Source organism: Penicillium taxi, assembly GCF_028828555.1.
Source record: "Penicillium taxi strain IBT 34144 chromosome Unknown utg000004l_segment0_segment0, whole genome shotgun sequence".
In the NCBI taxonomy this organism is placed as follows: Eukaryota; Fungi; Ascomycota; class Eurotiomycetes; order Eurotiales; family Aspergillaceae; genus Penicillium; species Penicillium taxi.
The window spans coordinates 2,082,236-2,108,009 of record NW_026643206.1 but is presented as its reverse complement, the minus strand read 5'-3'; the positions used below and the strand labels follow the sequence as shown (position 1 = coordinate 2,108,009).

Genomic DNA, 25,774 nt, shown 5'->3' with positions numbered 1-25,774 from the left:
ACATAGGGCTCGTCCGAGAAAGGTAGATTTAAATACGCAGCCCTTTGCGGATCTCTTGTTATATAGAATCTCCTGAAGGATGCTGTGTAGCCCAATTTGGCAGATACGGAGCGTGTTATGTAGTTTAGTACAAATGCATTTTGTTTGCTCATTTGACCAATTCCGTCAATAAAAGGATTGAGACTTTAGTGGGTGCTCGCTAATCTTAAGAAAGCGCAATCCAAAGAGAGAAAAACCCAAACTAAGGGTAAGATTTAGTTTACTTTACGCCTCATTTACATCATTTCCGGCGACATTTCCCGAACCCTGATAGGATCGCCACGTCGCACTTCCCCGCAGCAATTCCTCCGGGCATTCATTCCACTCCATAGTAATGTCGAGGTCGTTTAACGGCTGCACAAGATGTAAAGCGCGGCGTCAAAAATGTGATGAGCAGAGGCCATCGTGCGGACGCTGCCAGCACGCAGGCGTGGAGTGCAAGTACTCCATGCAGCTGCAGTGGGGTGGTCGGGCCTTTTCTCGATCAAGATTTGGGGCCTGCGTGGGCACAGGAGGCATGCAAAAACTGGGTATGTAATCAGGTATTTATTCTGGAGAATTTATGCACGCTGACCAGGACTAGAATATTCGCCGGGAGAGTTCATATACACCACAAAGTCGGGAAATACGGAAGCACAGACCACGATACAGACCCTGTCTCAATTTCAATCACCATCCCCTCCTCCACATCAACTCCAACCTCAATCTCAATCACTTATAATACAGGAACGGGAGCAACCCAGCTCCTCAGAACTGGTATTAGCGCAATATGTCGATCCATTCTTGTCCTTAACGTCTCGCCAAAAGAACCTCCTCCACCACTTCATTAATGATGCGTCCCAGATTACGGCGTCTCACCCTGGAATGCAACAAGATATATGCCGGATGCTCGTACCAATGGCCCTACAGACCCCATCTCTGCTCTACGCAACAACTGCCCTCTCCGCAATCCACTTACAAGCCCTACAAAACCAGTCCGAAAGCGTGAAATCCGCCCCGGACATTGCCCAGTTGATGGGACTTAGCTTAACACACTTCCAAAAAGAGCTCCAAACCCCATTGAACAATGGATTAGAGGCGTTGGTAGCAACTGCCCGCACACTTTGTCTTGCAGAGATACACTCCGGGGCTATCAATCCAAATTCATGGCGAGCACATATTGAAGGTGCAAGGGCACTCATGAAGACATCAGATGCCCGGAAATCCTCGCTTAGACCTGTGAATGGATTTCGCCGATATCTGGACCGATGGTATCGATCAATTGTATCATTGACGGCTCTAACCGGAAATGGGCCTCCTATCGGCGATGATTCAGACTTTACAACCTCTGATTTGGAAGGTCAAGGGGGATCACCCGACTACTTGGACGATTATTGGGGCTTCTCGGTAGATCTAGCGTCCGTTTTCCGTCAGATTGGCGCTGCCGCCTGGAGAATCAACCAAGCCGAGAAAAACGCCACGGGCTTCATTGAGAGTGAAATTGAAAGCAACATCGAAGATGAAGCGGAACTGCTGGAGCTATCCGTGAGACAACTCATGGATCGTGGCCCAGATTCTCAACCATCACTTTACCCCGGATCTGCAGATAGGCTTTCTGCCGAGAGTGTGCGACAACTCATGCTCTGCAACGAAGCGTTCCAACATAGCGCTCTGATTCAGATACACAAGCGGCTCCGCAAAACGCCGTCCACATCGGCTAACGTGCAGCATTCTGTGCAGCGTATCCTGGAGTGCACAGCTCAAATTGGACCATCATCCGGTCTTAGCCCGTGGGTGATGTTAACGACACCACTGTTTATTGCGGGCTGTGAGGCAAGGGGAGAAGATCGTGATATTGTGAAGGGCTTATTGACGTCTTTGCACGACACTATCCGAGTCCCTAATGTACTTCAGTCTTTGAGATTTCTCGAGCATTATTGGGAGAATAAGATGAGCGAGGACGAAAACTGGAACCATTTCCTGGGTAAGCATTACTTGCAGTATTCAATTTTTTTTTCTTTTTTGCTAGGAGAGGGGCAAAGCTAACACTTTTTCTAGACCGCATGAAGTTTGACTTCATACCTTATTAATCACACGCACACATTTCTTGCCCGGCCAATAAAGAATATATGTGTATCGAAAGATAACAATTACACAATTATTGATAGCTACATCTTTCAATTATTGGTTAATCATTTGCCCCTACCTTGAGTAAATGCCCTCTTGAGCCACCAGCCCTCAGACATCTACGAGGCTTCGAAACCTCCAACCTTGGAAGGTTTCATCCACGATCCGCATAGCACGTAGTGCAACAGAAGCCATTTTCTGAATCATTTGTCAAAGTGAAACGGTCATTCATCGACCAGCTGCTATACCGACCGCAAGCGACCCCAAATATCAGATAGCCATCGATGTAGTCAGGCGTTCAGGACCTCATCCGTCCAATTGACTGTCAGAAACGGTTGTCGGGCATGGTGAGTGAGACTCAGGCGCGTGCTTAGAGGCAGCGGAATTGTATATACTTTTTAGTTCGAATAATTCTAAGGCCCACGACTTTATCAAAGCTTAGCGGGTAAACAAACGCGTGTAGTCCTAAGCCCGATTCACGAAACTCATGAGGTACGAGAGAGACAGTTTTGGCGAAAACTTATACTTCACGAGACTTGAGCTAGGGGCGACGCTAATAAACCCATTCTATCAATTAAAGATAGAGGTCATCGATGCCGAGCAGGAGTAGGAATAGGAGTAGGCTCACGAGGCACAGACGGCGGAGTAAGAGGCGCTAGAGGCCTAGGACGAGGACCACACACAGCAGGAACCGAGGAGCTAGCGGAATTCTCTCAATAGAGAGGGGGGCAACTAGTGCTAGGCCAGAGAGGGCAAATATTATCCTATTCTCACGCTGAAGGTGCCACGCTGGGCGTCACAGGACGAGATGATACTCACATCTCCCCTAAGCACACTGTAGATGAAGATTTTAAGCTGTAGCTCTCTCTTATGTCCTCTGTAGGTATATCTCCTGCTGTTCTAGGTAGGCGGCGGTACATACTATGTTTTCTACAGCGGGGGATACCAGTGCTCTCGAAAGTTATGCAATTCTGGTCTCTGACTCTCTGGCTAGGGCTATAAATATGGTAGCATGCATACCGGCCAGAATAATCGCCATCCTGCGGCCTGCTCCCTCGCAACAGTCCACTGGATCACACACAGATGTGGTAGATGCCATATGCCAGCATAAGGCGTCTACGGCACACCAGCAAGGCGTTCCGTGGAACGGTCTCCATCAGAGCGTTGAGAATGGCGACGACATCTTGGCCTGATAATAATTAGTGATTTCCTTCAGAATAAAAGGTAGAGTAGCTTACGGTTCATGTGATTAATGTGTCGGATGTCACGAGGCTGCCCCCGGGATAACATGGCCGTTGACCAAGGAGAATAGTGGGTGTAGAGGCGAGTCTTCACGCAGAAAGCTATTTATCGGTTCACAGGGATCTCGATGCACTATTACTACTACGTTGTACGTGTAATAAGTTATGCGGTAAGATGTGTGTTCATTCAAATTCCCGCGATGGAATCGATTCCACTAGTTTCATTCACTTCCCGAGTTCATTCGCTTCAGCAAACCAGATTCCATTGGTTCCAACACTATTTTCCAGGCGGATTGACGCATTGCGGACACTATCAATAAATATTAGCTTTTAACACTAGAAACTCTAGACTTGATTTACGAGGCGAGATGCGCGGTCTCTAGAGTCAATTCGCTGATTCATAGCGCCAAGTCGAGCATCCATCGCGTCAAATCGAGCATCCATCGCGTCAAATCGTGTGTTCATTCCGTCATTCATGAGACGTAACTGCTGCAGAACCTGCATCCCATAGTCTTCAATCTGAAGGCTGTCGGCAGCCAATGCGAAGTCTGGAAGTGGAGGGATTACAACTTGGGGAATTGGCTGCTGACCATCGGGGGCTTGCTGATCATTTGCGGGATCTGGGAAGTCTGGGGGACCTGGAGGCGCTGGGTCTGCCATTATTGGAGCCTGTGGTGGGGTTTGGAGCCTGTGGTGGGGCTGGAAAAGCAAGGACGCATCACTGACTCATCAACCCCTCCACGTCGCTGACTAACGTGATTCCGGGTTGCGTCGCTAACCTAATCAAAATATCTAGTCTAATTTCAACCCACTATTTTTGAACACACACCATGCCTCCAATTCGTGCTGAAAAAAGCAGGAATTGGTAGAGCAGGAGGAAAGAGTCTTATTAGTTACTCAAGCTCTTAAGAATGGTCGACTTCCCTCTGTTTTAGCTGCTTCTAAGTCATTCAATGTAGCTAGATGAATCGAACACATTTTACACCACCTTGCACAACGTATATACCAAGAATCTAGGACGACTCATTCCCTACTCCAGTATATATAGTGCAACCTGTAAACCATGTCCTTTCAACGTAGTTAATCGACTGCTACCCAAGATGATTTACGGCTACATCTAAAACTAAATCAAATGTATTTGCTCCTAGGATTCGAGAGGTACGTTTGAAATATTGGGAGCCATCAAATACAGTCACTATCAATGAGTCTATGATTCGCAATTTGAGCGTTCTCAGCACATATTCAAGATGCCTAATAACTAATTCCTCAGGGTTATAAGCTATTTACTATAGCTGATCAGGGATACACATTATATTGGATTTGGGCAAGCCGGCAGAAGTCTTCAGTAGAGGTAAAAAAGCTTGGAAACCTGACCATGACAGGCTCCATGGTAAATCTCTCTCTCTCTCTCTCGTGAACTTTTCGATCGACAGTGATCTCGGGAAGTCTTCAAGTTCAGCCAAATTACAAAAAGTCCGGATTGAGAAGTCATTCCAGAAAATGTCTGCAGAAACGTTTAAGCGGGCATAATGACGAGACCAAGGGTGGTGATCTCACAGTACTCATCAGAGGTTCAAAAATTATAACACGATGCTTTGCGACTTTTTGCTGATTTCATTCGTGCAGACCAACACAATAATTCCCATACATCGACTGGTACAGCTTAAGTTGCGCGCATGGCTGAAAACTCATGAAGAGCTTGAGCAGTGGAAAGGCAGATTCATATAAAGCTGTGTTATGGATTGAATGGACCAATAACAGGGAGCAATACGAAGACTGGGAAATATTCAGATTGCTATCCACACGTTAGATCGGCAGTAGAACAGCGACCAGAATCAAAGGATGCCTTACATCAGTGGGCTATACTTCTTAACGGTTACACATGGTATGTTTGCGGAGCTGGTAATCTCGAAGAATGTATGGAAATGGCGTTTGAATTGAGGACACTGATGTAAAATTTTATTTAAAGCATAGAGTCCAAGATCTTTGGATAGTACGATTACGTTAACAGACACATATTTCAGTGAGGGCCAATTATAAGAGGATAAGAGGCTCGAGATACAGGTATTGGGAACTCGCAAGAAGAAGCTTAGTGTGTACCACTATAGCACGCTGACAAGTATGAACAATCTCGCTCCAATATACTCAAACCAGAACTGATCGGAAAAGAGACCAAATAGCTTCAGCTGCAGATGGTACAGAATCAGAAGACAAACCTTGGTATGGACCACTATAACACGCTAATTACCCTGGCGCATCTGGCCGCCACTTGGCAGTCCAAGGGTCTTTATACTGAAGCTATCGGTCTGCTTAGAACTTGTGTCGCGAAGCAGTAACGTGTAATAGCCTCCAATTATCCTGGCATCCTGTTTTCTTCTGAGCACCTACTGGAATGGGAGAGTATGTACGTTACGAACTGAATCATCTTTCATAGAAAAATGTCGCCTTTCTATTCCAAGGTTGCTCGTGGTATCTATGGATGTCTTCTCCAGGGCTAAGATGAAATGTACTTCCAATGTTACCTCCAGATATCCACAGATACCTAGATAGTACCCCAAACCTGGGGATGCGCATGAAAGTATGGCTCAATTCTAAGCTTCCAGCTTACAATGTTTGATAGTCGTTTTTTATTTTTATTTTTATTTTTATTTTTTTTCGCGCCGAAAGTGCACGGGCATTTGAGAGGCACTTGGACCACATGAATTTTGATAGATGCATCTAACGGGATTCGGACTATTTTTGGTATGGGGTCCGTGCTTGGGCAAATCATACGACTCGAAGATATTCGCGCTTACGACGTAACTTGGGTATAAACGTAGACCCAATTTGTACATGTGGACTCGATTCTATATGTACGTATAAGTGGACCTGTGGGCCCTAAGCGCTTCTTGTTCGGGAGAAACCTCCTGTTCATGGTTCCAACTCAAGTAGTTGAGCCTGACAGGTGCTATACATACATTTCTTCAGACTTGAAACAAACCTTGGAAGCAGGTGCCATGCGATGGTACTTCGTAGCTCGAACTAACCGAAGATCATCGGTTGTGGATCCCGGAGATCACTATTTTGAGCAAACAAACAGAACAGCTCTTGGTCTAGACCAGGTCTGAGCTTCTTGAATCAATAGATCTATCTTTTTATAACCAGTGGCTGCGTGGTTTCAGGGTGAACGAGACATGCACGATTGTTGGGGCATCATGTCTCGAGCCGGGAGGGTTTATTCTTAAACAATTAAGATGAATTTTTCACAGCAGTTTCGGAATTGATCCAGCCACATAAGCTGTTACGTTATCTATTTATTTTTTTGGACTCCGGCTCGAATATTTGGTAGAGCATTTGATAATAGTGATGCTGATGATCATTCGATAGTAAAGGCTGGGGTATTGCCGCCTTGCCTAATGAAGAGACATAGGCCGACCACGAGTTGGTTTGAGCGGAAAACATCAGTTAGACAGTGTTGATTGGGTGCTAGACACGGCACACACCCCTTGCATTACCCAGCTTGCAGGGTGAGCTAGAGTAGATGTGCAGCAAGCAGGAACACCTTAGTACACGTTGTTAACCTGCCACATTGATCATTGGCTGGTGATAGTGCTCAAAAGTGCCGAGGGAAAAGGGGGTCGGGGGTGGAAATACCCCACTATGGCCACTTTGGGGATGAGATCCACGTCCAATACGCGATCGGTTAATAAGGATAGACATAAGGCCCCTTTATACACCGTACTTTGAAGTGGACGAAATAGATGTACAGATGGTAAGATTGGGTTTGTGAATCCACGGTTGTGAATTCTTGTATACTCAATAATTCGATGTTCAAGAGACAACTACATTGGTGGCGCCTTGCATTGGGTCTGACGATCTAGATGGTAACAAGGGAGTACTTAAGTAGCTTGGAAGTACCTTTTACGAGGTAAACAAGGGTAAATTGACTTCAATAAACTTATCAGATACCTTTGGTATAGTTTACCCCTGAGTACTTAAATTCCCAAAACAGGATAGTTCAGAGCCAAACTCCCACGACTCAAGGGGGAGTGTCTTTGTATTGCAGACTATTGAATCTACTAGATCTGACTTACCTCAGTAACAGTAGGCCCATATGGATGCCCAGGTGTATAGGTAGTCCGCGAGTATCCGTATGTATTATGAGCTCTGATATCTGTATATCTACCGGGTAGTAATAGCACTCCCTTTTATATAGGCTTAAATGCGTTGATCTCGGGTTCCTTGGCATAACACTGATAACGCACATTTATATTCAAACACCAATCGAACATGATTCTTCAAGACCCACGTAGCGAATCGCCCCTGTGAGACTCCACTCAACTTTTTATCCCAGCGCCAAAAGAGTATATAGTTAGTCTGGAACTTATGGGGCGGGATGCGCCAATCTCCCCTACTTTGGTTCTCTCTAAACCTTTTCTCCCCTTTTTCATCTTTCACTAAAACACTCTTTCTCAAACTTCTCGTCCTTTCCTCTTTCGTCACTTAGCCCCCCGGTCTTACTGTGGTCCTCAAGTTCTAATTGGCAAAGCCAAGTGAACTTCCCGTGTTTATTCTCAGCAATGAATCAGAATCACCGATCGTCTATTTTTTGATATTTGATATTTGATATTCAAAATGGATTCCGCGACTCCTGGCGGCTCTCCCACGCCATCTTCTAACTATAATTCCCCGCCCCCGACGTCTCACCTTAATCGGAAGCCTCTCCCGCGACATGTCACTCAAGTGACTTCTAAGCTTGTGCACCCTTCTTCTCCCCTGTCCATTCAGGGTGATAAACCCGGTTCTATTCCCACACCTCCGCGAACTAGTAGACCACCACTATATCCTTCTTTGGTCGATGGAGACTCCTATACATTGCCAAGAAACCAGAATAGGTATGCTCTACTCCCCTGAACCCCCCTTATGGTTAGAAAGCATTCATCAACGCTTTTCCACTCCGTTCCCCTCTCGTTGTCTTGAAAGAGAACTTGCGACAGCCGGGAGGCACCTGAAACAACATACTAGTAGCATGGCCTATAGTTAGCATGGCCTATATACATGTTGCCTCGCTTTACAATCACCTGGAAGGCCTATCATAGCTTACCATCATCGCGCTTTGCCAGATACTCTCGTGGACGACATTCGTCGCAGCCCCTGCGCATCGATACTTCTACATCAGCCGCCTACCTAAGGTCAATCGTCGACGACGACGACGACGACGACGACAACAACGACGAGAGTCAGGATTTCTTTGATGAATATTACGCGACCCAATTCACGACCCTAACCCCCCTACACAGTCGACTCGCGAGCGAACCGTTTATTCCGGTTCTCAATTCTCCACCTCCACTCCCAAAGACTCAAAGACGTGCCACGAGTATGGCATTGCATCTTCCTTTGAATCGACCACCCTTGCATATCGATGTGGATGGACGACCAATGTCTATGGGAAATGAAATTAAACAGCCAAAAACACCTGGAAAAAAGATTAGTTCTTTCTTTGGCTGGAAAGGTAATCCTTCAACGTCACCAGGTGCAGAATCCACTAGCACCGACATCTCAGACGGGGGTCGATCCTCCATCCCTTCACCAATGCCTCCAATGGCCAATATATCAACAAAATCACCGTCTCATGACTCAAGAGGCCCTGGTTTCGGCCCACCAGTCCGAACTTCTTCTCTGGGTGGTGCAAGCCAACAGGAATTGGCGTTTGCTTCAAAGATAGCTGACCTAGAGAGTGAATTACGAGAAATTAGTTCTGAACTGGCGGGCTCAATCCGTCGCGAAATGGAGCTAGAAGACATAATTGAACTTCATCAATCAGAAGGACTGGAACAGCCAAGTCGGCGGACGAGCGACTATTTCTCTGACTCAGGCGCTAGTTCAGTTCGTACATCCGAACCAATTAAGTCTGAAGATATTGATAAGATTCGCCGAACAGCGGAGCAGGAACGTGCTCAGCTAAAGGCTGAAAACTCACAACGATTGCAAGAAGAGCGGATACAAAGAACGCAATCAGAGTCTCATGTTCAGATTCTGGAGAACCAGGTTCAGCAGGTGAGAAAGATCAAAGCATACCCATACCGCATTTGTGGCAGATTTGGCTAACAATTATAATCATTAGCTTCGACGAGAAAGAGTCGATCTGTCCGACCTTTCATCCAAAACAAGAGAACTTGAGACTGCATTGGATGACACCCGGCGCAAACTGCTAGAAGAACGACAATCGAAAGATAATTTTGAAGACTTGCTTACAGCTATGCGTGTGGAACTGGAGCAGTTGCGAAATGAACGAGATATCCTCCGGGAAGGGAAAACCCCCGCGGCGGATAAGCAGCGACTGATCGAAGAAATCGAAGCTCTAAAGATTGAGAATGCGTCGTTGGCACAGCTTCAAGGAGGTCGTTTTGCCTCTATTGCAGAAGAAGGAAGCGACGCAGGCGCACCAAGCAAGCGAAAGTCAGTATTTGGTCTAAGCCGGTCGAGCTCTCTAGCCCGCAAACCAGCCAGCGGCTTAGCACGATCCGGGTCTTTATCCCGATCCAACTCAGTCACTGGTAATAAAATCCCCCAGGAGAATGGTGAGTCGCTGGTCGACAAGGTGAAGGACATCGAACTCCAGCGAGACGCGCTGCACCGAACGGTGAAGAGCCTTCTGGATCGCCAATCATACCAAGCCCGCGAATTCGAGAAGCGCGCTCGGATGATGGAGATTGAACTTTCTCAAGCTCAGCAGGTGGGCCTCCCACACAAGATGGGATATGAGCGAGATGTGATGAGCCTGCGAGAAGATATCAACCATCTCCGCCTGCGCGCTGAGGACGCATTAGATGGCAAGTGGCAGGCCGAGAAGGGTCTGGCTGGTCTGAATATGGACCTCGATCGTGCGGAGCAGGAGACTTCTTCTTTGAGAGTGCTGCTACAGGAGCTTGATAATGATACAGTCACTTTTGAGGGTCTGGAAGCAGACCAAGAGGGCTTTGCTGAGATGATGGCAAAGTCATCTTCTTTAGAGTCAGCATACCAGCAACTTCAAGCTGACCGCCAACAAGCGGAGGGTAGCGTTGAGCTCTCAGACGAGCTGACGGCTTCTATTGGCCGTACCGACATGCTGGCCAGAGACGTGGACGAGCAGTTGCGAACAAACAGCTCCCTGCGTAGCCGCTTGGCATCTGCAATTGAAAAGGGCGAGCGAGACCAGAACCTGTCGGTTGAGCGGATCAACTATCTGCAAAACCGACTCAAGGAACTGGAAGACTCGCTCTTGAATGCCCAGCAGCATTCTGAGGAAGTGATAACCAAGCATGAGGACGAGATTCTCCAGCTCAAGGAGAGCAACAATGCTCAGCTCATGCGGATGAAGAATGGTGCTCGTGCCCCAGCCGCCCTTTCTCCGCGCCCACCGAACTCCCCCTTTAGTGCGCGATCCCCGCGTCTTGACAAGACTACCAGCGGTGACGGTGTCCCGCTGGCCGAGGTTGTCCAGGCCGAAGTCTTGGAGAAGAGAGTGAAGGAGCTAGAGAAACTCCTCCGCGATGCGGACATGGAGATGGAAGAAGTTATCGGACGAATGAATCGCGCACAGGTTGATGTGGCTCAACTCCAGTCTGACAGGTAGGTTTTATTCCGGGAAAATTGACAGCGTGTTTCAATCCAGTCCAGTCTGACTAACCCATTTCGTTTACAGGGATGATGCCCTTCGTGAGACCCGTCGCCTTCAGGCTGATATTCAATCCGAGCGGGATACGCTCGCTGTCATGATGGGTCGCGCATAATTTAAAAACGCGCGTGCCTTTTGCCTTTTCACATCTTTTCATCATTTTGTCTTTTTATATACCACATTTGCATCAGCATCGGTACTCGCATTCGGCGCATTCGGCTCAATGGTCGAGCAACCGGGCTTGGAGTTTTAGCATTGGAGTTTATATCAGATACTGATATCTCGATATCTTTGGACTTGGACTTAATGCGCGTGGCGTCGTGCAGATCACACTCGGGTTGGAAGTGTTGATCATATAGCCTGCTTACTGCTTGCGCTTGTATATACCACCTTAGTTACTAGTACCCTTAATCAACTGTAAACTACATTACAATACGAATGTTCAACTTCTAGGACTTCTGCTGCCTTCACATCATAATTCGAGTTGACATTGAATTGGTATACTTTCCAGATCTAGCCCCGGTGTTTGTTTGTTTTGCATCCCTATCGTAGACACACAGCAACCGCAAAATCTCCTGTCCAACACCTCTTATCACACACTTTGGTCTCTAGTTTTTCTCATATTTCATTGAGAAGCTTTTCAACGTATCAAATGCCCACTGCTGCTTTTCAAACTGAGATATCTCCCCAGCCAAAACAAAACCAATTCGAAAGTCACAACAAAACCGGCTTTGTCCAGAACTGCCCACCTAGGCCCGAAGTATAAAGCCTTCTTCAGAGCATGAACAGTTCTCAGTCAAATAAGTCTTGATTCAACACGACACCATCATCTAAGCGAGATAGTCAACAAGAAATGGATTTCCTCATTGGTAAGCGCAACAACAAGCACAACGCAACCCGCAACTCGCAAATCCAATCCAATCCAACTAATCAACCGAACGATTTACAGAAAACGTCCAAAACCTACTCCAAGCCCCAGCAGTCTCCTACCTCCGCACCACAACTCAAGAGCAGGTAACAACGCACCTATCCAACCTGCGCACAACCTACATGCAACCATACATAATAACACCCATCTCAACCTTTCTTTCCTCGACATCAGGCGTCGTAATGCCAGATCTGCTCTCCATCTTCTTACTAGCCCTCATCCTCATTATCACCCTGAAGGTCCTGGACTATGCGCGCCGCGTGATCATGTTCTGGGTCTCGCTTGCTTTCAGACTTGTCTTTTGGGCTACACTGCTCAGTGTTGCGTGGTATATCTATCGCGTTGGTTTGCAGGATGCTGGAAGGGATTTTGGCTGGGCTTGGGGTCTTGCCGAGGGGTTTGTGCAAGATTTTCAAGCTAGGACTGCTGCTGCCGCTGCTCATCGGGCTGGTGGTGTACCTGAGGTTGGAGCTGGGTCTGGGTCTGCTTGGGGATCTGGATCTGGTAAGGGCTACGCTCGTGGGAGGTAATTCGATTTCAGTCATTTACTTTAATGTTACTTCATATATTTCTATTACGATTGCGCCTTCGTGGGGACATGTTTGGGGTTGGGTTGGGGTTGAGGAGGGCTTTGAACAGTGTTTCCATATTTGCTTTTCCTGGGCCTTTTATGACATATCATTATTAAGGATCATTGGATAAATTTCATAATTCATGGGCTTCTTTTTTCAGGGTCTGGTGATTACTTAGATATGGGGTATTTTGATATGAGCCCTGTTCGGCGCCCTAAATACTCGGCTTTCATGTGAATGATGAGATAGCCTTTCCGTTTCGCTCTCACAATCTCCCTTGATGTGACAGTGGATTCTTTGTTGAGTATCAATTTCCATCGCTGGTTGAATCATTTCAGCCGATGATTCACGGGGTGATGCCTGTAGAGTTGGGCGAATTTGCCAGAACATAAGCGCTGATGTGTTAAAGATGAGCCGCTGGTAGTAGTATGTAATGGGTGAAAGTCGAAAAGGGTTATCCCTAATCTTCATAGTCCACTTCCTGCTCATCCTTGGGCTCTTTCGGCTCTTGGGCTTCGTGATATTGGATAGCATCGTCGATATGGCTCAAGATAGCAGAGACACTGTCTTCATCCTGAGAATCTAGCTGCAGGAATGAGACCATGCTGAAGTCATCGATCAATTGTGCTACGGCGCGGTTCAACTGAGTGAATGAGCTACCACTCATCAAAGCGTCTGTAGCCATTGGGTCGGCGCTGACGGCAGGGTCATCCTCATCTGTCGACAGCAGCTGCACATCCACATTTTTAAATCTTCTAAATTCGCGGCGCGAAACCATATCGCGCACCTGGTCCATCTTGCTGAGAATATTGAGGTGAGGTATTTCCATCAATAGCATGGCGGACATGGCACTGAGGGTGCCTGCGAAAAATTTGGCTTTGTCAACGACGAAGGTACTCTCGAGAGGAGGTAGGCCGCGCAGAGGTTGATGTTCAGAGGTCCTTGACGAGAAAGGTATTGGATTAATTGCGGAATGAGAGGAATGTGCGTGTAGAGCTCGATTTGACCGGGCATGTCAAAGATAATGAGATATTCTTCACTCAATGGGTCGAGAGCTTCGGACAGGAATTCCAGATTCTGGAGCAGAAACTCGAAACAATAGATCAGGCCTCCATTAGGACCTAGGCCCAGCTCTTCCATCACATCTTCCAGGGTGATTAACTCGCGAATATCCAGGTCCGGTTGATAATTGAATGTTTCTGCAGCTGGGTCCAGATTGATGTAGAAGCAGCTTCGGCGTGTGTTCTGCAGATGCTGGATAATAGCATTACTGAATGTCGTCTTTCCCGCCCCCGCGGGGCCCATCACCATGACACCGAATTTAGACATTGTGTTGGAGCTGCCTTTTTTTCGGCGAGTTTTCAAGGTTCGTGTGGAGATTCGTGATACTAGTGAGCTTGTTTCGGGAAATAAAATAATTGTAGTTGCCGGTGGGGCTGGATCTGCTAGGCGGTGGCAGGCGGCAGATGGCGCCATCGAGCACGTTCTGAGGGTTGGATCTTTACGGGCGGTGAGATGGTACTTAAAAGTGACTAATATTTAACGTGTGTTAAGTATGGTTATCACTAGTACCTTACATGTACCCATTTTGTCCGTGGTCCAAAAAGAAAATATCTAGCCCCGCCCAATCCAATAAGTATTACCCCCAGCGTCTTCCCCCTCAAAATTTTCCCTCTTCTCTCAACCACCTCTCTCTTCTCAACTTCTCAAATTCTTTCCTTCTCTTATAATTTAATTCTCACCTCCTTCAAAATGGGTTCCGTCGCTAAGCAGTCTGGTACTTTCCTCTTCACATCCGAGTCTGTCGGCGAGGGTCACCCTGATAAGATTGCGTGAGTTTTTACTGCCCCTGAAAAACCCTCACGGCTCAAATCTAACAATCAATCCCCTTGTAGTGATCAGGTTTCCGATGCCATTCTCGATGCCTGCCTTCGTGAGGACCCCCTCTCCAAGGTTGCTTGCGAGACTGCCACCAAGACTGGTACGTGCACATATCTTTTTGTCTGACGCGTGGGTCCCAAATCTGACATAAGAGTCTCGTAGGTATGATCATGGTCTTCGGTGAGATTACCACCAAGGCTCGCCTGGATTACCAGAAGGTTATCCGTGATGCTATCAAGGACATCGGTTATGATGCCTCCGAGAAGGGCTTTGACTACAAGACCTGTAACGTCTTGGTTGCCATTGAGCAGCAGTCGCCCGATATCGCTCAAGGTCTGCACTACGATGAGGCCCTTGAGAAGCTTGGTGCTGGTGACCAGGGTATCATGTTCGGCTATGCCACCGATGAGACCCCTGAGCTCCTCCCTCTCACCGTAATCCTTTCTCACAAGCTCAACGCTGCCATGAAGGCTGCTCGTCTGGACGGCACCATCCCCTGGTTGCTCCCCGATACCAAGACCCAGGTTACCATTGAGTACGCCCACGACAACGGTGCTGTCAAGCCCCTGCGTGTCGACACCGTCGTCATCTCTGCCCAGCACTCTGATGATGTCTCCACTGAGGAGCTCCGCACTGTCCTCAAGGAGAAGATTGTGCGTGGTGTCATCCCCGCTAACCTCCTCGATGACCGCACTGTTTACCACATGCAGCCCTCCGGCCGCTTCGTTATCGGTGGTCCCCAGGGTGATGCTGGTCTGACTGGTCGTAAGATTATCGTCGATACCTACGGTGGTTGGGGTGCCCACGGTGGTGGTGCTTTCTCCGGAAAGGACTACTCCAAGGTCGACCGTTCCGCTGCCTACGTTGCCCGCTGGGTCGCCAAGTCTCTGGTTAACGCCAAGCTGGCCCGCCGTGCCCTCGTCCAGCTGTCCTACGCCATTGGTGTTGCTGAGCCCCTTTCCATCTTCGTTGAGACCTACGGTACCTCCGAGAAGACCTCCGATGAGCTCGTTGAGATCATTCGTAACAACTTTGATCTCCGCCCTGGTGTCATTGTCAAGGATCTTGACCTTGCTCGCCCCATCTACTTCCAGACTGCCAAGAACGGTCACTTCACCAATCAGGAGTTCAGCTGGGAGAAGCCCAAGACCCTCAAGCTCTAAATGGAGTTCCTTGAGACGTTTTGATGATTTTGATGAGTATGCTTTGTTTTCAACAACTCAAAGCACGTGCATAGACTTCCCTTAAATCCTTAGAGTTTGGCTCCCAATATTGGGCGTCATTCTCTTCCTTGTTTCATTATCTGCATGGTCGCCCTTTTCAAGCGACGGGCCTCCGGCGAAGACAAAATTCAACATGATACCACTTTCATCTGGGCTGGGACGGGATGTTTTCGGCGTTTTCTTTTTTTCCTGGAGCGAGTCTTCAACAATACCATCTCTTTAAGCCTTACACCCGATACATATGGTCATAAGTGATTTGCGGATCTACACGGTGTGTTATCCATTACTTATCGCTTGACATTTCGGGGGCTTGGTCCATGACAGTCGGATGTTATTCAACAATTCGACTCAGTCATGGTTCTCAGATTCTTATAATACTACGATTAGCCATTTTTTGGCAAATTTACAAATATTCAATGATCGTTTTCCTTGCGTAATTATAACGTAGTTGATTTGAGCTTAAAATTAGATTTTAAAATGTTCGGGCGGGGAGAATCTCATGCCCGACGCGTCCACTTCAGTCTCGATCTTGCGCATCTTCTCACCTTGCACCACTACTTCATGAGCACTTCTTCCTTCCTATTGTAGCAATTTTCTTGAGCTATTATGGTCGCATAATGTCCACAATCTTTTAAAACGCGACCATGACCGCGCGCATTGTTCCCAGCGCTCTAGATAGTATCAGATCCTCGACCCTGGACACGATACATGACGCGACTCAACCGCCGGCGAAAAAGCGCAAGATTGAACCCGAAACCGCTGCTGGCCAGCTTTCTACAACCTCCATAGTCATCAGAGTGAGTGGTTTCCATGTCCCCCCTGGTTTTCCTAGGCTAATGCACATTTCTTCCTATCCAGGCTCACGCCAGAACATTATCAGATGTACCACTCGTCCTCGATCCTATCACAGCGTTTCCCCGCTCCCGGCTTCTACTTTCATGGCTTGACGACGCACCATGGTTACATTCCGACTCGCATCCTGATGGTCTTTTTGCGGTTAACCTTCCCTCCCTTGAGACGGACTTTCTTATCTATGCGGAACCCACAGTGCTCTTGGTGCGACTCGTCGCAACTGGTGGGCTCTACGTGATCGAGAGGGTGAAGCGGGGTATCTACTCGCTATGCAGGCTTGCGCGTGGGGTGCATGAAGGCGATATCCTGGCTGCTGCCAAGGGATGGCAAGGCTTACGAGTAACCGAGATCCATACTGAGATCGATGAGAAGCCTAGTCAGGCGTTTGATACCGATAATTGGTGGCAGGCTGCTCGTATTGCAGAGCCGTCATCCGATCTAGGACTTGGAGAAGAGCTGGCGGGCTTGCAAGTTGCGGTTGTATTCAAAGGTCCAGAGCCGGGCATTGGTCATGATTCGCACATTGGGGACGTTTCTGACCAGAATCAGTCAGTTGCGCCTGCTACAGGGTATGTGGATACAAAGGTGGACGAATCCCAAGGTTCAAAGACTATGCATGTGGATGGCGTCTCAGTCTTTCATGAGCTGGAAGCGCAACAATTGCCCGATGAGTTGTTTAACGGCATGAGAGACCACTATTTACAAGCTCTATACGTATCAAATGTGAGCAATTCTTTGCTTATGTCCGGCTTTATGATTTCTAACTGTATATTTTTAGACATCCGTGGCCTACTTTGCCAAGGGTCCATTGGCACGCTGCCGGACCGCCTTCCAAACGACTGATCAAGAGCAGTCGCCATCACTTGCCGCACTCATTGAATTCTACCGAGAGAGCATTTTGCCTGCCAAAAAGATGGATCTCAAATACCGAGAAACTGTCCCAACATGTATCCGCGATGCAATACTTGCTGTCTCTGATGACGAGGGTGCTCCAGGCGCTACGAAGCGTAAGAGTAAAAAGAAGAAGTTGGGCAAGAACGGCGTGTATCCTGAGGAGGAAAGCTTTATTCGCAAGTGGTGGAAGGACCGAAGCATGCTTGAGGCATCTTCGAACGAAACTTCGCGCGAGACGGAGACTAAAAAACACATTTCTGACCTTCGATTGCGCGAGACACAGCTACAAATTCTCTTAATCCTAGAGACTATCGCCTTGGAGTTCACTCAGGCAGACGGAAAATCAACAGGCGTCGATGAGAAATCAGCCGATGGTGGTAAGCAGACACCGAAGAAACCAAAAGCCAAGAAGCTTCAGGATCTCAACATCCTGCTCGAACTACATTTGGACCGAATGTGCATTTGGCATGCAGTCAGCAGCATGGAGGACACTTCTGCCGCAGACTCGGCCAAGACTTCATCTTTTACCGAGGGTCATATGTCTGGGAAGAAGGTTGAAAGCGATGCAGTGCGTGATTTCTGCACCGAAGTTATCATTCCTTTCTTCGGGGCACGACTACCCGACAAATGTAGACTCGTCAGTCGCAAATTTGGCGTGTCTACTGGTACCACTCCCACCAGTAAATCCAGGACACTCGTGGAACCAGGGAAAGAAAGTAAAAGACAACCTCCACAAAAAATTCGACGAACATTGCAGCGTGTGTTGACGGACGAGAGAGCGGCAGCGGCTAGTCACAACCGACAGCCATCGAATCGACAGCCCTCGCTCAGTAGATCCAACACTGTACCAGCTAAGACCGAGAATAGGCGCAGGACTTCTATAGATCCTCAACTGCCAGGACTTGTCAGTGGAACTATCCGTGGTGGTATTCAAAAAGCCAAGGGAGTGGAAAACCGTGAAGTTGATCTCAAAGCCGTGGCTAGGCAACACGAGAGTAAATTGCGCAAGGTCCAGTTGCTGGCAGATCAAAAGAAAGAACTTGACGCTGCGATTATGACGCTTAGGAAGCCAAATAGACAATTGGTCGCTCAGGATATTGCCACAGATGCCTCAAAAAGGGTGGTGTCTACTGGAGGAAGCAGCTCGCGGAAGCCCAAGAATCCTGTGCGGAATCCTTACGGCCAGGGTGTGCAGGTCATGGCAACACCACGCGGGAACCGCAAGAAAGATGTGGTGGCAGGGCTACCACCATTGCCGCGCAGTCTTGTTTCTTCGCGGTCCTTTGCGGGAGAGACGGAATATAATTCTCTTGCTGAATCTCCTGTCATGATTCCTTCTTCCAGTCGGCGGGCAATCTCGTTCTCTGGTGCTGATTCAAATCCCTTCAGTTCTGGGGGCGTTGCTTCAAGGAAACGGGCTCGTCAGGAGCCATCTACAGAGCTTGAACCTATTCAAGAAACCCCTACTCGACCTGCCTCTAAGATGTTATTTGGTAGCAGCAATGCTGACGATGAAATCATTCCCCGTCGGTTGTCTTTATCCTCGAGCAAAGGGAAAGGCTTATTCCGTGTGCCTAATATCCCTGCTCCTCGTGACACTGATCCATTCATCCAGCCTATGGCGCCCTCCACCCCTGTTTCATCTCGCCATAAGACTATCTCTACTTCTACCCCAACACAACCATCGAGCAAATCCTTCCAGACGGCCATGATCATGGAGACACCACCTAAGCAGCGTGCCTCGAATCCAACTTCTGCCGCTCATATTACATCCATTATTCCCGCTTCTCCAGGCAACCAGCCCCCTGCAAAAGCGCCTGCCATTATAAGGACACCCGTCAAGGGCACTGCTACCATCGCCATGACACCAGAACAACCAGACTCAGTTTATGCACAGCTGGGCTGGGATGACGATGATGTTGATGTTGATCTATAATCCATTATTCCAGAACGAGCATAATTGTCTCATGCATATTTGTGGTGTTTTATCTTTTTGCATCAGTCGTGGCGTTACGAAAAGAAATTCCAAGCGTGGGTGCTTTCGGACCGGCTTCTCCTGCCAGTTTTACAGGGCATACAAGCGAGATGGTATCAGCTACCTAGTTTCAACTTAGAATATGATATCTATTGAACAGTTAGCGGCCCCAGAGTGTCTGAATCAACAATAACTACAGGGATCAAAGGGAAGATACCTATGTGTAATTTTATTGTACTTCCCACTGTTGCATCTCGCATGTTTTGTAATACTCTCCGACTGAGATTAGGTCAAATACTGTCCCGAGGTCATCATAACGATTGATGTTGACACAAACTTGGTTTGTCTTTATGGATTAAAAACCGAGGTACCTTCTTCCTCTTTCCCATCGTTTCACTTCTCCCTCACCACTCTCCCTCACACCAACTTGATCCAGAATGTCCTTTCAGGTTCCAATCTCGCAAGTTTCCGCTAGTATTGGAGGTCTTGGTCGAATTGATGGTCTCCATTATTCAAATGGTGTAGAGCAATATTGCGGTATCCCATATGCTACACTGTCAAAACGCTGGACACGCTCAGTTCTCAAAACCTCTTGGGAGAACGATTATCACGATGGAACTCAGCTTGGGTAATTACTGCTCCTCTCACAAATACTATGGTCTAACATGTCACTTCAGAAATAATTGCCCTCGTCCACGAATCTCGGGTACAGATGCAAACCCTAACAACCCGTTCATACCGGTCCCAGCAAATCCATTTTTCACTCGCCTACCTGTATCTGACGAGAAGACTGCTCTCATAATAAATATTGTCGTCCCAGAGAGCCCAAATCACAGCTCAGATGGAGAGGCCAAGTTCCCCGTTATGGCATGGATCCATGGCGGATCTCTGCTGTATGGTAGTGCAAACTACGGGATCTACGATGCGGTGAATCTGGTTTCTCACAGTGTTTCTATCGGTCTTCCAGTAATTGTGGTAAGTTTCAATTATCGACTTGGTTTGGGTGGTTTCCTGGCCGGTTCAAAGGTAGAAGAGGAGCTTAAAAAAGATGGTTTTGCCGGCAATGGCAATTTCGGCTTCACAGATCAGAAGGTTGCTATGGATTGGGTGCAAAAATACATTTCTCAATTTGGAGGAGATCCAAATAATGTCATCGCTTTTGGGCAATCGGCTGGTGCAATCTCTATCGGCCATCAGCTGGCAGCGAATGATCCGATGAAATTCGACCGTGCAATCTTTATGTCTGGTCTGGGAAGCACTTTGAGTCCACTATCTTTGGAAGAGCATGAAGAGTTATTCAGTGCGAGCTGCCGCTACTTTTCCATCGATGCACAAGCCCCCGATGCTCTGGATCAATTGCGCAAAATTGATCAGCAGGTCCTGGCTGATGCAGATAACAAGATCCAGGGGGCTATTTCTGGTGGTGGAAACCCGTGTTTGGACGGCTGGTTCTATGCTCACGACCCTCGGATAATCTCTGAGGCGCCAAGCTGGCTCAGATCATTTGCGATGGGCGACATGCATGACGAGGGCGTCATATTCATCATGAGTCTGATGAATGATACCTACGACACAGTCCGAAGTACCATGATGGAGCACATTAGAGATGAGAAGTTCGTCAACACAGTATTCGAGTTGTACGGCATCACCCCGAAACTATCGAAACACGATTTCATCGACAGAGTAGCCAATATGGGTGCGGATGCTGTCTTCAAAATCCAGAACTACAAGACTGCGCTTGTGAATAAGCGCCTTCAGTCCGAGAATTCAATTTTCAAATATCATTTCGACCAGCAATCGCACATCAAAAATGTGCTTCAGGGGAAGGCATACCATGGACTAGACGTTGTCTATTTGTTCCGAAATTTGGAAAACAAGCTCAGCGAAGAAGAACGGAAGATGAGTGATGAGTTTGCCTCTGCTTGGATTCGATTTGCATATGCTTTGGATCCATGGCAGAGCGCTGGAGCTACCATGTGGAAGGTCTGGGGCCCCAACAGCAAGGAAAGAGTTGAGACAGAAGAGGAGGATGAGCCCGTTCGCTTCTATTCACGTTTCAAGAATGTGATGGAGATGGGTGCTGGTGGGCTATGGGAAAAGTACATAATTGCATTGAACTATGTGCTAGTGAAAAAGGGGAATATGAGGAGGATTTGAACGGACATGGTTGAGGTACTAGGATCACATACATCAGCGGGTGATCAACGCGACTGACTTAAAAGCTTCATCCATTCCAGAGAATGTTTGCAGAAATCAACCAATTGTCATTGCTACAAGAATTAGTAATTACTTTCATGGAAACTTGTCAATTGAGTGAGTTTTTCAACCCATTAATTAAATTTTACATGCGATATAAGACAGATTGAAGTACCGGAATAACCATTTGGATCGCGGAAAAACATTAACCCGGGATATACATCATAAAATGGGTGAATTATTTCGTAACGAGTTCTGTGGCTCAAAGTGAAAACATCCCCATGCACGAGGTTGGGAGTCACAAACATAACTCATTTTTGCCGCAGGCTCAAACTCAACGAAGTGCATCGGCGTTTTTTCTTTTCAAATCCAGACAGTTTTTAGTTTTACGTGTTCAGTTCGGAGTTTACAAGTTTCAAATTTCTGGAGCATATCTACCGTAGATTATGCCATAAACTTGGGTTGGTAGCTCTGTTCGAGGCTAACTTTCTAGCTCCAGTTGAGCGGAATAGCTACTCAAGACTTCAGTGACAGAACATGTTCTGTTGATTTTATAGAAAGCACTTGATTTTCTTCTCCAACCTCGAATCACTGACTCAGGAGTTGATGAAAAAATGGAATCCCAAAAATGGAATGTGAGCAAAAGAATCCGCCTGCCACAGACCCGAAGATCGTTGGACGACCTGATCATCCACGTAGTGCAATGTGGAGACCCAGTCGTGGTTAAACTGCATACATGAGCGCAGCCACCCAAACAAGGTAAGTATGAAGAAGAAAGAAGAAAGAGGAAGGGAAATTTGGGCAAGTTGTTTATATAGGTTTATTTTCTAAACCGCGCTAGTTACTTACCGCTTTATTCTGGCAGAAAGTAATGTGATCAGCTCTCCTTACTTCCATGCTCAGACATGGATTTTCTCCCTACATTGTACATACCTGTCGTATCCCGCCTAGATGCTCCCTCGTCGAGTTGTAGCTAACAGCTATTTCAGTTTATGGTCAATCCCTTCAAATCGCACATCCATGGTTGTGGTTGATACAACATTTAAACATATTCTTTAATTCTGATATAAATCAACCTTCTCACTCAATCTTGATATCACTGCGGTAATAATCATTAGCAGTTATAGGAGTGGCTCATGTATGACTGCAAATCAGGTTTGCATTATTGTAGATGTGGATTGGCTAGTGTACAACTTTTTCATCATGGAAGTTCTACTTCCTCTCTTTCTGCGGTTTTCAAGATGTATTGCTTGACCTGCCAAATAGTTAAAGTTTATCGATAGATCACCATACTTGGAGCGTTGACTTACCTTATCATCAGGAACAAGATCAATAGCCAATCTTCCATCGATATCTCTCTTATCAGCCTGCGCCCCTGACTTTAAAAGTAGGATGGCAGCATCTCCGTGCCCTTCTGACACCGCATGGTGCAGCGCCGTAAAGCCGTCATTATCTGTGGCGTTGATCGGGCTGTTTCCTTCTTCCAGGAGGTTCTTGATAATTGGAACAGATCCCACTGCTGCAGCTCGGTGAAGAGGTAGTTGCCCTCGGGTATCTTTTACACGCGCACTGCATTTATGAGCAATCAAGGTTTTGACAGTTGAAATGTTCGACTTCGAGCTTGCAAAGTGCAAGGCGTTCTGCTAGCTTGTTAGTATTTTCAGTGTTGAGCCCTGAGATATCTCCTGTATGACCTACCTGACCAGAAGAACTCTTCATAGTAACATCAGCACCTTTACGCAGAAGCAGATCAATGATCGAATCACCCTCGGCATTCTTCAAGCTCGCAGCGATCATGAGTGGTGTCCAGCCGGACCCGTCCTGGATAACATTTAATAAGATGCACTGCTGATTGATCACCATGGTATACATACTTCAACATCAGGATCAAAATTTATATGGGAGACAAGCAACTCCACAATAGGTAGTTTGTTGTAGGCAACGGCCCAATGAATTGGGAGTCGCTCATCGTCATCTTTGACATAAGCAGATTTGGGATTTGCCTAAGTATATTATCAATATATATATTCAAGCCTAAGTTGCAGCCAGTAAAGTAGAAACGGGATCTATCGGCTGTAAATGGTGGGTTTTTGCGGGGCAGCTGGAAGCTCTTTCTATGTGTAACTCACGTTCAGAAGGGACTCCGCAACTTGATCTATTCAAAAAATTATCAGTAAAAGACAGAGAATTATATACTGCAGTTTGGATTACCTCTTCCTTCTCGTGCAGCCTCGTGCAGAGGAAATTTAGCATTTTTGCTTGAATCCATAACGACGTGGAGGTGGAAACATATTAACGATAAGAACTGCGATAAGTGGGCAGTCGACACCTCGACACCTCAGGCATAAATACATTTGTCCCCGAGGTCTTCCTCCGCCCGCAAAGATTCACTCATCTGTCATCTCCTCGACAACCAATCTACACAGCCCATATTTGCGATTTCAGAAGTTGTCAGTTGTCATCGAAAAAATACGATATACAAATAGCCCACGTCAACACCGAGATTGAAACCCGGCATAGAGCTCTAACTGCGCGAACGACTTTTCGACAAATCCGAAGCCTTCGCGCTTCGAGCTTCACTTGAATATTTTCAGGCGCCTTCCATCACGTTGCCTTCGCCAAGCGCCAAGCATATCTAATCACATACATCAAAATGGAAGTTCATTCTAACCACTCTGCTGAGGATGCCGTGCGCTCCTCCGCAAAGCGTACCGCCGACCTCTTTGGCACTGAATACCTAATGGTCACCCCCTCAACCTCGACAGACGGTTCAATTGGCATCTCATACCGACGAAAGGCAGAATACGAAAGTGTGAAGGAACTGCCGCCTGTGCTTGCAGAGAAGCAGGCCAAGGCAGCAGCCGGTCGCTCAAAACGGCCCAGAATCCAAGCACAGGCCCAGGCCTCCGGCGGCGACGGGAGCGGTGCATCAATGTCGCTTGTCAAGAGAACACCAGGTCTTTCCGGTAGCGAAGATCAGCCTAAGAGCCTTATCCAGAGACCATCAGCAACGAAGCAACAACCCCCCGAGTGGCACGCGCCATGGAAGCTGATGCGTGTGATATCAGGCCATCTGGGATGGGTCCGGGCTATTGCTGTTGAGCCAAATAACCAGTGGTTTGCTACTGGGGCTGGAGACCGAACCATCAAGATTTGGAATTTGGCAACTGGCGCCTTGCGCCTTACTCTCACTGGACACATCTCAACTGTGCGCGGTCTGGCCGTGTCACCGCGGCACCCGTACCTCTTCTCGTGTGCCGAGGACAAGATGGTTAAGTGCTGGGACTTGGAGACCAATAAAGTTATTCGTCATTACCACGGCCACTTGAGTGGTGTTTATACCTTGGATATTCACCCTCACCTCGATCTGCTGGTGACCGGCGGTCGTGACGGTGTGTGTCGTGTGTGGGATATGCGCACGAGAAGCAACATCCACGTTTTGTCCGGACACAAGGGCACCATTGCCAGCCTGAAGTGCCAGGAAGCCGATCCCCAAATTATCTCCGGTTCATTAGACTCGACCGTGCGATTGTGGGATCTGGCTGCTGGTAAGTCGATGGGTGTTTTGACCCACCACAAGAAGGGTGTGCGCGGACTTGCCATTCACCCGCGTGAATTCACCTTTGCCACTGCTAGTACCGGAAGCATCAAGCAGTGGAAGTGTCCAGAGGGTGAATTTATGCAGAACTTTGAAGGACAAAACGCTGTCATCAACACACTCTCCGTGAACGAAGACAATGTCATGTTCTCTGGAGGTGATAACGGCTCTATGTCTTTCTGGGACTGGAAGACTGGTCACAGATTCCAGGATATGGATAGTATTGCACAGCCTGGTTCTCTTGTAGCCGAGGCTGGCGTTATGGCCTCGACATTTGATCGTACTGGCCTGCGTCTCATCACTGGTGAAGCTGACAAAACTATTAAAATCTGGAAACAAGATGAAAATGCTACACCTGAGACCCATCCTCTTACCTGGGCACCTTCTCTGGGAAGAACACGGTATTAGAATGCTTTTTAAAGCCACAAAATACATAGTTTTTCAGCATGGATATGGCGCCTTTCATTTAATGAGATACCAAATACTCAAATCTATTATATTCATTTTTTAAATGTTCATATGGAACAGTTCTATCGATGGTGGTTTAAGCCTCATCGCTTCTTCACTATCACTCTCATTATTCACTCTCACTCTAGGCAGGGGCTCATCATTCAATCTCCCCGCCTACAT

At 47.4% G+C, this 25,774-nt stretch overlaps 11 protein-coding genes across 11 annotated transcripts; 8 read left to right on the top strand and 3 right to left on the bottom strand.

The window, feature by feature from the left end:
- Window positions 1-373: 373 nt before the first annotated feature.
- N7495_005699 (Zn(II)2Cys6 transcription factor) lies at window positions 374-2,108 on the top strand (the record flags this gene model as incomplete). Its single annotated transcript, XM_057208350.1, has 3 exons — window positions 374-569; window positions 617-2,002; window positions 2,077-2,108. The coding sequence occupies 3 exons, from the start codon at window positions 374-376 to the stop codon at window positions 2,106-2,108; spliced, it is 1,614 nt and encodes a 537-aa protein (XP_057062124.1).
- Window positions 2,109-3,068: 960 nt separating this feature from the next.
- Window positions 3,069-3,338, top strand: N7495_005698 (uncharacterized protein; the record flags this gene model as incomplete). The annotated part of the gene is made up of 1 exon (XM_057208349.1): window positions 3,069-3,338. One exon carries the CDS (start codon window positions 3,069-3,071, stop codon window positions 3,336-3,338), a length of 270 nt encoding a protein of 89 aa, XP_057062123.1.
- Window positions 3,339-3,731: 393 nt separating this feature from the next.
- On the bottom strand, window positions 3,732-4,046 carry N7495_005697 (uncharacterized protein; the record flags this gene model as incomplete). Its single annotated transcript, XM_057208348.1, has 1 exon — window positions 3,732-4,046. The coding sequence occupies one exon, from the start codon at window positions 4,044-4,046 to the stop codon at window positions 3,732-3,734; it is 315 nt and encodes a 104-aa protein (XP_057062122.1).
- Window positions 4,047-8,000: 3,954 nt separating this feature from the next.
- Window positions 8,001-11,140, top strand: N7495_005696 (uncharacterized protein; the record flags this gene model as incomplete). The annotated part of the gene is made up of 4 exons (XM_057208347.1): window positions 8,001-8,260; window positions 8,489-9,422; window positions 9,490-10,979; window positions 11,053-11,140. 4 exons carry the CDS (start codon window positions 8,001-8,003, stop codon window positions 11,138-11,140), a joined length of 2,772 nt encoding a protein of 923 aa, XP_057062121.1.
- A 738-nt stretch (window positions 11,141-11,878) lies between these two features.
- On the top strand, window positions 11,879-12,483 carry N7495_005695 (Apq12 family protein; the record flags this gene model as incomplete). Its single annotated transcript, XM_057208346.1, has 2 exons — window positions 11,879-11,894; window positions 11,975-12,483. 2 exons carry the CDS (start codon window positions 11,879-11,881, stop codon window positions 12,481-12,483), a joined length of 525 nt encoding a protein of 174 aa, XP_057062120.1.
- A 502-nt stretch (window positions 12,484-12,985) lies between these two features.
- N7495_005694 (putative signal sequence-binding GTPase GPN3) lies at window positions 12,986-13,854 on the bottom strand (the record flags this gene model as incomplete). Its single annotated transcript, XM_057208345.1, has 2 exons — window positions 12,986-13,325; window positions 13,415-13,854. The coding sequence occupies 2 exons, from the start codon at window positions 13,852-13,854 to the stop codon at window positions 12,986-12,988; spliced, it is 780 nt and encodes a 259-aa protein (XP_057062119.1).
- A 423-nt stretch (window positions 13,855-14,277) lies between these two features.
- On the top strand, window positions 14,278-15,569 carry N7495_005693 (S-adenosylmethionine synthetase; the record flags this gene model as incomplete). The annotated part of the gene is made up of 3 exons (XM_057208344.1): window positions 14,278-14,357; window positions 14,421-14,506; window positions 14,569-15,569. 3 exons carry the CDS (start codon window positions 14,278-14,280, stop codon window positions 15,567-15,569), a joined length of 1,167 nt encoding a protein of 388 aa, XP_057062118.1.
- A 704-nt stretch (window positions 15,570-16,273) lies between these two features.
- N7495_005692 (uncharacterized protein) lies at window positions 16,274-19,311 on the top strand (the record flags this gene model as incomplete). The annotated part of the gene is made up of 3 exons (XM_057208343.1): window positions 16,274-16,426; window positions 16,488-17,204; window positions 17,260-19,311. 3 exons carry the CDS (start codon window positions 16,274-16,276, stop codon window positions 19,309-19,311), a joined length of 2,922 nt encoding a protein of 973 aa, XP_057062117.1.
- Window positions 19,312-19,787: 476 nt separating this feature from the next.
- On the top strand, window positions 19,788-21,507 carry N7495_005691 (uncharacterized protein; the record flags this gene model as incomplete). Its single annotated transcript, XM_057208342.1, has 2 exons — window positions 19,788-19,978; window positions 20,028-21,507. The coding sequence occupies 2 exons, from the start codon at window positions 19,788-19,790 to the stop codon at window positions 21,505-21,507; spliced, it is 1,671 nt and encodes a 556-aa protein (XP_057062116.1).
- A 1,240-nt stretch (window positions 21,508-22,747) lies between these two features.
- Window positions 22,748-23,815, bottom strand: N7495_005690 (ankyrin repeat domain-containing protein; the record flags this gene model as incomplete). Its single annotated transcript, XM_057208341.1, has 6 exons — window positions 22,748-22,801; window positions 22,857-23,186; window positions 23,245-23,367; window positions 23,421-23,549; window positions 23,676-23,701; window positions 23,758-23,815. 6 exons carry the CDS (start codon window positions 23,813-23,815, stop codon window positions 22,748-22,750), a joined length of 720 nt encoding a protein of 239 aa, XP_057062115.1.
- Window positions 23,816-24,199: 384 nt separating this feature from the next.
- N7495_005689 (WD40 repeat domain-containing protein) lies at window positions 24,200-25,552 on the top strand (the record flags this gene model as incomplete). The annotated part of the gene is made up of 1 exon (XM_057208340.1): window positions 24,200-25,552. The coding sequence occupies one exon, from the start codon at window positions 24,200-24,202 to the stop codon at window positions 25,550-25,552; it is 1,353 nt and encodes a 450-aa protein (XP_057062114.1).
- Window positions 25,553-25,774: the final 222 nt, after the last annotated feature.